The 12,457-nt window shown below is 50.4% G+C and overlaps 1 protein-coding gene across 1 annotated transcript in view; it reads right to left on the bottom strand.

The window, feature by feature from the left end:
* Positions 1–9,948, bottom strand: part of grm7 (glutamate metabotropic receptor 7) — an 85,454-nt gene extending 75,506 nt beyond the window's left edge. The window contains exon 1 of the mRNA XM_068741919.1: positions 9,475–9,948. Within this exon, the coding sequence (XP_068598020.1) occupies positions 9,475–9,924 (450 nt within the window). The 5' untranslated portion in view covers positions 9,925–9,948. The remainder of the gene's footprint in view (positions 1–9,474) is intronic.
* Positions 9,949–12,457: the final 2,509 nt, after the last annotated feature.

The raw sequence follows: 12,457 nt of genomic DNA, 5'->3' as shown, positions 1-12,457 counted from the left end.
CAAGCTGAGCAACACGCTTCTTAAGCATATCTTCAAACAGATTGAAATATGCTGGAATGTTTGATTAGTGTATCTGTTCTAATAAAAAGATGCTGCTGGTGTTTGTTCCGTTTCACAAACAGAAATACTAGAGCGCTAAAACAATAATAGTTAACGAGTGCGTTAATAATTAGCTTCTTTATTATTTCACTGTGTTGTTTGCTTCAGTGCTGCTTTCTGAGCCTTAAAACCAGAGGAGAAAACACGAGGCAAATAAAATCAGACAATTAAAAATGATCCATAAATAAACGTGTTGGGAAAGCACAATGACCAGAACATCGAGGCTAAGGAGGAAAAGAAGATGAAGGAAGAGGAGCAGGAGAAGAAGGTGAAGAAGAAGTCGGGAAGTTCTAGCAGACCGGTGTCAGTTAACGCTCCTTCGGCATTGGCCGTGAAAACCTTCAGGTATCAAACAAGCAACGGGTTGGAGATGGGGGTTACTTCCCAAAGGTCACCAAAGGTCACCGATCCTTGCCACAACTAAAGTAAAGCGGGCCGGGAGGCTAAGAGGTCAGCTGTGGGATGCATTATTCCAGCCGGGATGGGAATGGTCGGTTTTAACTCAGAGATGTTTTTAAAACACGACACGGGGCTTTCTTCACGCGTCACAGCAGAAGCAGCACAATCCAGGAACCCGCGTGTCTCCTGATCGGCGCCGAGCGATGAAACATGGCTCCTGATTCATTATTCTGGTTTTTCCTTTGAGGCCTGGCGAGTTGGAAACGTGATTCCGGCTGCTTGATTAGTGCGGCGAGGAAAGCAGCGAGGCCGCCGACAACACGGTGTTTCCCCGTTTGAAGTGCCACTCCGCGGATTCCGGGCGCCGCGCTGCTACTGGGACTTCAACAAGTCCGATTGACGGATCTGCACCTCCGCAGAGACGATGAAAGAGGCGGTGGGATCTGACTGGAGAACACCCGGGTCCAGAACTCTGCTGACAGGACTGGAACCCGGTACCTTCTTGCTGCGATGCGACAGCGCCACCCACTGCGCCACCATGCTGCCCACTTTTCCGGGCGTGTGATGCACAGATGGACTGTGACATCATCACGGCATCGTCATCCATCTTGATGCTTAACCCTAGATACACAGGAGGACTCCAGATTTTGCTGCATTCCGACCGGATTTAAATGATACACAGGAAACGATCTAGTCCGATGTGATGTGAGGAATTCTACACTCTTTTCCAAAAACACAAAAATGATTTTTAATCATTTTATCAATGAACAACTTGATACCGTCACATCGTTACAAAAAACATACAATAAATAAATCTGAAGTCTGAAATCCGTCCGGACCTCCTGTTTGTGCGCACACACACACACACACACACACGACTGATGTGATTCACTACGAGTCGACTGAAGACGGCAGCGACTGGCTGCATCTGCTCGCCTCCCTGGTTGATCGACTGACTGAGTGATTGATTGATTGATTAACTTAAACACAATGGTGGGAAGTAACAAAACACATTGATCAAAGTACTTAAGGCGACGCGTCACCGCTCCAACCCCGGCGAGGGCGGCGGGCGTCTGCGGTTAGTTCACTGTCTGTCGTGCAGGATGGCGAGACCACCGCCATCACACGGATGGCGCGATCCGAGGTCACCGCCGGACGTGAAACAGTGACTCAGGGAAACGGCAGACAACAACACAGGAAAAACCAGGAGCGTCGCTCCTAACCAGCAGGAACCCCAGAACGAAACGTCCTTCACCGATGAACACTCTCTATCCGGCCTCCGTTCAGCCTCCCGGGGTCACGGCGGCGTTCGCCGCAGCCCTGCTGCGCCTCCCCGGTCTCAGTGTTACGCTTATATTTATGGGGCCGCCTGGCACCGAGCCAACAACCTAATGAAACACAAGACAACAAGATAAGTTCAGGTCCATACTTAATTGTCCCTGAAGAGAAAGTCACACAGCAGGACTGTTAGAGCAGCATACAAACACGCCAGCTGCAGGGAACATGAATATTTAAGAAGAGAAGGCCGCCGGCCGGCCGGAGCGCCGGTCCTCCTCTGCATCCATACTTCATCACGCCAAAGAAAACGGCTGCAAGACGTCAAACACGACGTAATCGACTCCGACGGCCATAAACAGCCGATGGCGTCCGCAGAGCAGCGCTTTCAACGAACAAACACAAATGCATCGCGTGATGAAGGATGCCTGCTTTCATCACCGACACCCGTCTCCACATGGAAAAAAGGATTCGTCGAAAAGTCCAAACTGTCAGTCGCTCCGGCGCCGAACGCTTAATCAGATCCGTATTTCACAGCAGAGATGAAGCCGTCACGGACGAGGCTTTAGAACCGGGAGAGCGTGCGTCAGTGCTGCAGGGGCGAACCAGTGCCGGTCCAGAACCCGGGCCCACACCAGCCCATGTGGGTCGAAGCAGGATGGAAGCCAACCGGGGACGGGAAGCTCATGTTGCAGCGACGCCGAACACGGGGACGATTCCGACACCCTTAAATCCTGGATGGAATTAAAGTTCCTTCATCTCAGGGAAAGTCGGATCCAAACAGAAGAGTCCAGCCGAGGTCGAAGCGGATCCGCCTCCCGGAGGCTTGGAGATGACCCCATTCCCGATCTCCAATGACTTCCTGGATGTTTCAGGATTGATTTTAAGCCTTTAGCTCTCTTTCGCATTTTCACTGACTCAGCAGATTAAACCCGTAGCAGCCCGGAGTCGATTGATCAGCCCGGAGCTGATCAGAAGAGACAACAACTGGGCTCATAGTATTAAAAGAGAGTTCTGCCTCTCTCTCTGAATCCGACATGGCAATCTTCCTCGTTCAGTTCTCCGACAGCCATTCTGCTCCGGCCGGCCTGCTGTTCATCGATCAATGGGCCGGGGCGTTCAGGGCTCAGGTGGAGGCTCGTTGAGACGAACACCGATGGAAAGAAACTCATCGTTCTAATTGATTACATCCCTTCATTAGTTTGTGATTTAATGAGCTGGTAATGGAACCGTTCTCCTCCCGGTTCCTTTGGTTCTGGTCGCTCATCGCCTGAACCCACGAGGCCCGTCCGTTGGCGACTGTGTTGTGTTGCTGCCAAAAGATAATCGCTGGCGGGTGAGAGTTTTGGGTAAAATCAGAAGCTGTGCCGGCCGGCGTTGGGAAGCGTCGCTGCGATGGGTTCGATCAGATGGGAATGCTGCGTTCAGGCGTCGGTGTGTTGGTGTGTGTCGCCGTCGGCACGCAAACACACACTCCGACGCACAGCAACGGGAATTACTGAGCATTTGATATTTTTGTTATAAACTACGGATGAAGGGTTTCAGAGATGCAAACCGGGAGCTCATTACAAATGACAGGAACGGTTCCCCTGAAAGTTCTGATCCGGTTCTCACCTCTGAAGCACTCCAGAAATAGTCAAAAGGATATTTCTCTGAATTTCAGTCTGGATATGGATATGTAAAATTGTATTTTAGTTTATACCATTAAAGATTAACATTTGTTATATGGAGGACAATAAAAAAAAGTTTCTGAATTAAACTTTTTATCAGACTTTTTTTTGTTTTACAAAAATGTAACAAATCAAAAGATAAACTTTTTGTTTAACTGTTAGCTTTAGCAACTTTTAAATCCTCCCAGTACCAGTACCTTTAGTACGGCAAGGAGGGAAACGTACAGAGACGGGAAGTATTTCAGAGGAGCGACGGAATCCTGGATGAGTTCCACTGACCGGAAACACGGGTCCAATCCTTTGACGCCATTCTCCTCATGCGAGCAGAACCGGGCTCAGTGTCAGACAAGTGACATCACTCATTTTCACTGAACCATCAGATGTGAGCAGAGCTATAAGGTTATTTTATTCCCTGCCTTCTTCTTCTACCGGTGGTGTTTTATGACAACTCATCTACAAAGAAAGATGCGGACCATTTTTTTCTTTTGAAGAAATTTGAGTTTTCTTTGCACAGAAACAGTCGGTAAATTGAGAAACTCATCGCTGACACGGCGATTATAACGAGAACCTTTGGAGGCGAGCGTTTGTCAAGACGAAAACAAAGATGTGAGGAGTAATCTAATGAAGCGTGTTGTCAGTCTGTCATCACTGAGCGCTAATACCGAAACAAATGAGTGCCTGATGAATGTCAGAGAATGGAGTCCACAGAGAGCGCTATTGATCACAGCCAGAGCGTGTGTGTGTGTGTTTGCACGGTATTCATTACGGCACCAACGAGGAAGACAAATGTGATGGCGGGCTGACTAGCGGCCCCAGAGCCCCGGGTTACGGCAGGAATGACAGAAAGAGGTCATGTGAGGTGTGCTAAGGTGGTAAGAGATGAAGCACTGAGGAAGACGAGGCCTGTTGTAAAAACGAAGGAGACTTCTTTTAACCGCAGCTAACATCTGTTCCTTCCTGCGAGCTAAATGCTAACACATCTTAAGTTTGCGAACACACAGTTTTGGCGATCATGTTTGATTTGATTTGTGAAAAACATGCTAGAGAGAGAAATGATATGCGACATCATCGAAGCCTTCATGGTGCAGCTCGGCGCTGGTTAGCGTCTCAGCTCAGGAGGTTTATAGAACGTTGGCGGAGGCTAAATGTCTGCAGCCATGCTAGCTGCTCTGTGCCGCTGCGTCAGCCAAACACTGACGTTTGCATGATGTCATATGATCATATAAATCATGTTTAGCAGGTAAACTGTTAAAGACTGCACCATCATAGCAGTAACCACAAAGTACAGCCTAGGCTAATGAGATGCTATTAGCGCCGCAGATATTGGCCTATAAACCAAAGTAATGGACGTGTTAAATTGCGGCACTGGTGATGAGGCGGTGTGAGGAGTTGTTTCCGTTCATCCTGGGGTAATATGAACGTCTGAACCAAAATGCTTCCAATATTGGAAATGTTCTTTTCAGTATATTCTGAGGCTGGCGGTGGCACCGGAAGGAGAAGTTAGCGGGCCTCATCCTCTGAGGAACAAAGTAGTTCAGTACAGAACTTCACAGCGACCCGTCAAGCAGAAAGCCGACGTTGGCGATCTGCAGTTAGCATGGCTAAAAGCTAAGGTTCACACACAGAAGAACCAGCACAGCCAGCATTTCATCTCCGACTGTCAGCGCCGCTCAGATTGCTTGACTGATTCTTTGCCCAAGGTAAATCGCTGCTCCAGTTCCGACCCGACGTCTTAAAAAAACAGATATCATTTCCTACGGGTCAGTTCATCTGTGTTGGAGTCCTTCGCTTCTTTCTTTACCTTTTGTTCTTTTCATCTGCTGGCGGGTTAGCGTTAGTCCAGTTAACTATTTGCACGCCGTTCATCTCATAGCATGGATCGGCGATATCGAACAGTTAGAAGTGTTAGCATTGAATGCAGCCTCAGAGGTGGGACGGGTAGCGTATCCCTCGAGCCGGTCCCAAGCCCGGATAAACGCAGGAATGACATCCGGCGTAAAATTCTGCCAGAATTAAGCATGCAATCGATTGATTTGATTTGCTGTGGCGACCCCTGATGGGACAAGCCGAAAGTTTATCTCAGTGGATTTCTTAAACTGTTTGGACTCGTCCACCTCAGTTTGCTTTTATACGACCGGTAGCAGCAAAAATAAAAAGTTCAACACATAAATCCACGAAGATTCCAGGGAGAAGAAAGAAACGCCTGCCGGTTCCTTTCGGAGAGCGCTCCGCAATAAACCTGGATTCAAACATTATGACACACAGAGCTGATTCGGGTTAATTCCAGCCTCACAAGGGATTATCGTCTCCTCGAACGCGCCACGCATCCATCCGTTAGCCATAATTACATGTCTTCTTCCGGCTCTGTATCGCTGAGCATCCCCGTCCTCGGGTTTACCTGCTAGTCTTTCGCCATCCGTTCGTTCGCCGAGCACCTCTTTATTGCTTTTTTGCGCTTCCTAATCTTTGTTTTAAACGTTTTCTCTTCATTACTTCGGCAAAGGAAGGCGTAACGACGCAGTCTGGACGCGGTGACAGCAGGGACAGAAAAGACAAATAGCAGACGGAGGGTGGGAGGAGGACGAAAGAACAAGCCGTTTGGTGTTCACACATGTGGGGGGGGGGGGGATCAGCTCCGTGACGTCTTTTCAAATGGTCAAACATGTATGAAGAAACGGTCAGATGGCAGAGACGTCGTGTAGTGTCAAACGGGACGGGGTTGGAAGCTGTCCCTGTGGAATCAGATGTTTGACATTTAAATCCAGCAAGGACCCATGTCCCAGCTGGAGGTCGGACTCATTCTGGCGGCAACAGCAACGGGACAGTCTCTGAGTCGTCCTCCACCTGCCCGATGACAGAAGTCCTGCTCCCTCACCAAAAACTTTATCCAGAACTCAGAGGAAAATCTGACCACATCCAGCCATCCAGGACGCCTCCATCCTTCCCCCCCCCTCCTCTCCTCTCCTCTCTTCTGGCGTACTGAAACCAACGGTATCAGACTACGGCGGCCTGTTCGGGCCTGCGGAATCAGAGATCTCCCCGCTGGTTGGATAAGGTGTTGGGACAGTGGTTCAGATTCCACTGGAGCAGAACTGGTTTCGCACAAAAGATTAACAGCTTGAGCATATTTTATTTATGCTGCTGCAATTTGCCAACATTCATTTGACTTCCAGCCATTCGTGCGCTGCAACTCCATCATCCTGCCGAGCCTCCGCTTTGGTCCAGATATTTAATTCATTCACATTAAGTCGGTACATTCTGTATTTGAACGACCTTCTTCAGCGCCGCCAGCAGCAGCAATTACAAGAATTCTGGTCCATGATTCTGATTTCAATCACATTTTACTCCAGAGATGGCAGAACTGTTGTCAGGATTGTGATGGAATGACACAATCAATAGGTTTAGAACACAAGAAGGCCTCCTCCAAGCAGCTCGTCCCCCCCCCCCCCAACTGGATTTACACCGTCCATATGGTGATCTGGATCATGATCAAAAGGTTTGAAGGCGGCCAAAGTTCCACCCTAAAGCTTCAGAAATATTTTCTGGACTGTTCCTTTGAAGTTTCGTTTTTCAATTCAGTTCCTCAATTTAGGAATTTAAGGATGACAAGCACCCCTAACACCTGAACCGAACCGATCGGAGCTTGGACCTGCATCGATGTGAAAAAACTGACGAGCTGACAGAGTTCTAAATCCTGAACGGAAGCGGCTATCGGATTAATGGAATGTGAGCGTCGGAGCTCTAGAAGGTGGGGGGGTCGGAACGGAGGGAGATGGGAGTGATTCTGCTCCCTCCTCAGGGTTCAGTCATAAAGTTTAAAATATCTTTTTACATGCTGCAGAGGAAATACTTCCCTGGAAGCAGAATGATTCCAGATTAGCGAGAACCCGCCAACGTTTAAGGACACCTCCCTCCGCGTCCAAACGGTGAAGACATGTCCAGGCGGAGAGACAGCGAGCTGAAACTTACTGCGATCGATAAAGCCGCCAGCTAGCTTCCAAGCTACCACCGCTAACTACCGCTAGCACAGAGACTTTGGAGACTTTCCAAGTCCGACTGACATCACGGCCGGATGATGCCGGATGTCCTGCAGCCGCACCGTCACCAAGCAGCTTGTGATGTATGCGATAATAATCCGGGGTGCGTTTGATTTAAACGCCGACTGTGGCCTCGTGGAGATGAATTTTGCAGCGTCGCATTCACTAATGGAAGTTCCTTCAGATTACGGGGGCATTTCACACGGCAACAAGCAGCCCGGCGAGCCGAGATCAAAAGTCCTTCCGTTCAATCTGGAACCGGAGGCGTACGGCGTGATGAAAGCGGCAGCGCCGGGGAAGCTAGCCGAAGCATTGTGTTCAAATTCACTGTGACCTCACGAACATTTTTTATCGCCTGCCTCCGGTTTCAGCAGTTCGTCCTGCAGGAATTCTGCAGCGTTGGACCCCTCCCACATGGAAGCGCTGGTAATAAAACACAAAGCTGATGCATCTGCAACAAACACAAATGTGACTGAATCAGCAATCCGGCTGCAGAAATCCCATTAATAGAGGTCGGACAAAAGAGGTTTCCAAAAATAATACTAGCCGGAGTTCCCTCCCAGTCAGAGCAGGGGTGAGATAAATGTCGAAGGACGGCGTCTCACCGCAGATTTTAGCACAGATACACAATTTAAACAATATTTTCTTCACCTTTGCAAAACTCTATTGTCCTGAAAGTTGAGTCCGGATGGCTGTCCCTCAGGTGACTCGTATAGACTCAGAGTCACCTGAAATGGATTTCAGGATTTTAACCCCTTCCAACCTGTTTTGAACACATCTGGGTGCTGAAGGATCATGGATCAGATAAAACCGCATTACAGGGTCAAATTATGGATATTCATGCCGAAAGTTGATATTTTCAGCCCCGGACCCTCCAGCCCCCGACCCTCCAGCCCCCGACCTTCCAGCCCCGGACCCTCCATCGATGTTGTCCTGCGATGAACGCTGAAAGCTCATCGTCTGCACCGTCACCATGGCCGAGTCATACTTCAGTGGATGGACCTAATGGGCTGCAGCTTCCATCCCGCCCATTGACTCCACTATCAGCGGTGTGAAAACAACACCCCCCCCCCCCCCCATCAAGCAGCACCGCTCGTTAAAGCGGCAGCGGCCCGCTGTTTGGCTTTAAAGGACTATACTTTTTATTTTCCCCTCATCCTCGCCAGCATTCACAGCCGACGCGGGGAGCATCCCATAATACGCAGTGATATTCTGGAAAATTTCATCAAGATCAATCTGTAACCTTTTTAGAGTTATCTTGCCAACAGACTGAAACAGATAAACAGAGTTATTTTAGGGTCGATGGATATGAAGTGTCAGAAAAACTCGTCAAGCCGTCTCCGGCTCCTCAGCTGGACGAGGGACAAGAAGACAAACGCCACGCAACGTGGACATGATGAGAACAAATGAATGGAGCAGAAGTGAAGGAGTGTTGAGAAACAGACGCATACTGACGAGGGAGAGGAGGAGAGGGAAGAGGAGCTGTTCTTTCAGCACCGACTCCTCCCTCCGTCTGGGTCCTCCTCTGGAAGAAACACCCTGAAACACACGCGGAGCTTCAACACGCCACGAGAAGCTGCTGCTGCTGGAGGAATGGAGGGACACGCATCAGGAAGAGAGGCGGCACTGGTTCCAGTCAAACCAGTAACACAAGCAGCATCCTAATAAAGCGTTGGGTCAAGGCCCGCCACGGGCAGTGACGTCACACGTGCACGTCAGCATCCAACCACGCGTCCTGAAGCTCAGTGACCTCACAGCAGTTTAGCATGACATCATCATGACATCATCATGAGAGAGAGAAACATCTACCTATAATGACTGTCTCCGTGATGTAAACTCGTCATCCTCTCCCCGCCGCACAGACGCGTTTGGGTTTGCTGGTTCTGCTGTGAACTGGGTCTGGCCCTGCAGCAGGTTCGCATGAGGCGTGATGGGCTTGCATCAGAACTAACAGCAATGCTGGGGACGCAGCGAGCCCCGCCTCCGGATCCTACCTGGAACAGCCGCAGGATGTTGGCCACCATGATGGACACCGAGCTGGCCGACGCGCCGATCACCCCGACAACTTTCTCGGCCTTGACGAACACCGGCGGCTCCCCGTTGGTGCACCTCACGTCCGAGGTGTCCTTCTGGATCAGCGCCTGGACGAAGGTCAGCGACTGTTCCAGCGCGTACGTGTCCCGGGAGCAGGTGTCCAGGATCCGGGCGCCCAGGGTGACGTTGGGCAGCAGCTCCTCGTCGCCGTTAATCTGGTCGAGCGCGTACATCATCGCCTCCAGCCGGTGGATGCCGTTCTCCTTCTTGATGTCCCCGCACGGCATCCCCGGGAACCCCCTGGCGTGGACGGGGAAGAGCCCACCGAGCGTCACGTCCCCCTCCACCCGGATCGAGTGCGGCGCGTAAATCTCCTGGGAGCTGGCCAGGTCCAGGAGAGCCTGAATCATCCACAGCACCCGGAACGCAACCCACGGGCTGAGTGGGTCAGAGGTTCTGCCCATGATCTGATCCTAAAATCAAATACCCGAACTGGGGGTTAAACCAGAGCAACTCCGCCACGGACTCCGACTGTGGAAAGCCGTCCACGCCGTCCACGCACCGCGAGGCGCACTTTTTAGGACAGTTTTAGGAATCCGCCAGGCGAGTTCATCCTGGTCCCGGAGCCAGCAGAGAACGCGCAGCCTCTCCTCCAAAACCGGGGCAGGTTCGGGGGTGTTACTACCGTAATCCCGCAGGCACAGCCTTTACACACGCACCAGCCTCCGTGACCGTTTCACCAGTGGGCGCAGAGCCGCCGCCGCCGCCGCGCGCAGCCACGGTCGCTTGTTGCTTTTGCGCCCATTTGGAGATTTCAGAGGGAATTGAACAAAGAAAAAGAGGCGCACTGTCGTCGGTCGGGTCGGAACCGAAAGCACTCCGTTAACTCCTAAAACCCGGTACTCCGTCTGTGGAGGATAACCCCGGTCCACGTTCGACGCCGCTGTCAGATTTACAATCAGCGTTCACACCTGCGGACGATTATCAATCAGGGTTTTAATTTCCGTGAGCCCGGGATCAACGTGTCGGGACGGGCAGGTGGGGGCGAACCACGCGCTGCGTGGTGAGTCCACGGAACCGCCGGCCGTGGGTCCAGTCCGCGGCTCCGGAATCCGACGCTGCGCGTAAAGCGGGGAGCTGGAGAGTGTTGCGTTCAGGATGCCCACGCTGAAACTGCCCGAGTAACGAGATCGTCCCCCCCCCCCCCTCTCTCTCTCTCTCTCTATCATCCAGCATCCCTCTCCCACACTCACGCAGTCACACGCGCACACTCCACCCACGCGCGTTCTTGTAATTATCAGGTTGTCGCTGCCAAAACAATGAAATGTGCTCCCGCCTGATTTCACTGATAAACACGGATTTATCTTCTGAATATTTAAGGACGTGATTCCATTTCATCTCACGAGCACGAGGAATCCGAACCGGAGGTTCGGAAGTCTCCAGCTTTGAATCCGATATTTAACGCATCGCTGACGTCACAGAAAAAAAGCTAAGACATGCAGAGACTGTGAAACCTGAAACGTGTAGAGCTGCAGTGAGGTTTAGTAAGTAATCGAGTGCTCGCTGTAGTTCAATTACTTTTCCTTGTATAGTTTACATTATCTTTTGCAGCATCAGCTTATGTTGTGTTGCTCGTTTTATGCAGTTGAACCACCTTGAACCACAGGGACCCCCCCCCCCCCCCCCCCCCCCCATCACAGGCTGGAGCTGGGTCATATGGAAGGGTGGTGAAATCTGGGTTGTGCAGTGCAGTAAAAAGGTTACGGGTTCGAATCCCCCTGGTGTTTGCACGTACTCTGGTTGTCTCCGCGGTTTCTCGCTGCACCCAGACCGAGCAGAGGTGACCCGACAGCAACAGGTGGGTCTAAATATGTGAAAAAGTCCAGCCGCTCTTTTACACCAGATTTTAAAATGAGATCCATATCCTAATGATGAACGACCCAATCTCCAGTAGACCTGATCTCTGCCCTCCTCTGGAGGTGGTGGCGGTGGCTGATGAACACGACCAATTCATCCTGAAGGGAGCCGCCCACCTGAGCGTCAACCGCGGAGGATTGTCGTTGATAACTGACTTTTTTCTTTAACACGATGTGTGATGTCATCATGATGATGTCATGATGACACGTACAGCACCTCCCTTTCAGCAGGAGGAGTTCTAGTATAGGACTTTATATCCTCGCACAAAATGCTCCAAAATATTCTGGATTGACTGATGAGTCCATGAAGCAACCCGAAGCTTCGTCTCTCCGTGTGTTCAACTTTTATCTTCCCTCCAAAGGATTCCAAACTCCTCGGGACGGCATTCAGTCCGGATGGATCGTACCAATCTGGTTGGTCCGACAAAAGAAACGAGCGCACCTCCCTTCCATTTGTAAAAGTCGAATTCTTTGTGTGGACGAAACTTAGCAACGGCTAGCACCTCGGCAACAGAAGCCGGAGACAAGGGAGCGCAGGTCAAGGATCTATTAACAAAAATTAAATTCCAAATGAAACCGATGCTCGAAAAAATAAAGAATGACAAAAATAGAGTTCACAAGGTGGGATGGTTTGAATAATGGAAAATCCAAATTCAAAACGCAACATTACAGCAGAATAAAGATTCAATCACCGAAGGTATTTAGAAAAAGAAAAAGAAAAACACTGGAACAATGACGGTGAGCAGGAGGAATCCTCCCGACGGAATCCGCTGAGGAAAGGATGGGAACAGGTGGGACAGGGAGGAGCAGATGATTGGGAACAGATGGGAACAATCAGACACTCAGTGGAGGGATAATCAAGAAGGAAACCCAAAACTAGAACCGGAAAGGAAAAACGACGCGGCTAAAGAAGGTTCTCAGGAGTATTTTCCTCGGGTCCCTCTAATAGTACTCACACGTATACTTTATGAATGGCTGTTTCTATATTGACTGTTGAAAATTTTTGTCCTGATATTCCTGCTGCTAA

The sequence above is a fragment of the Brachionichthys hirsutus genome, chromosome 8 (genome assembly GCF_040956055.1).
Source record: "Brachionichthys hirsutus isolate HB-005 chromosome 8, CSIRO-AGI_Bhir_v1, whole genome shotgun sequence".
NCBI lineage: Eukaryota > Metazoa > Chordata > Actinopteri > Lophiiformes > Brachionichthyidae > Brachionichthys > Brachionichthys hirsutus.
The sequence above is the reverse complement of the archived record's forward strand: the minus strand, read 5'-3'. Positions and strand labels throughout refer to the sequence as shown.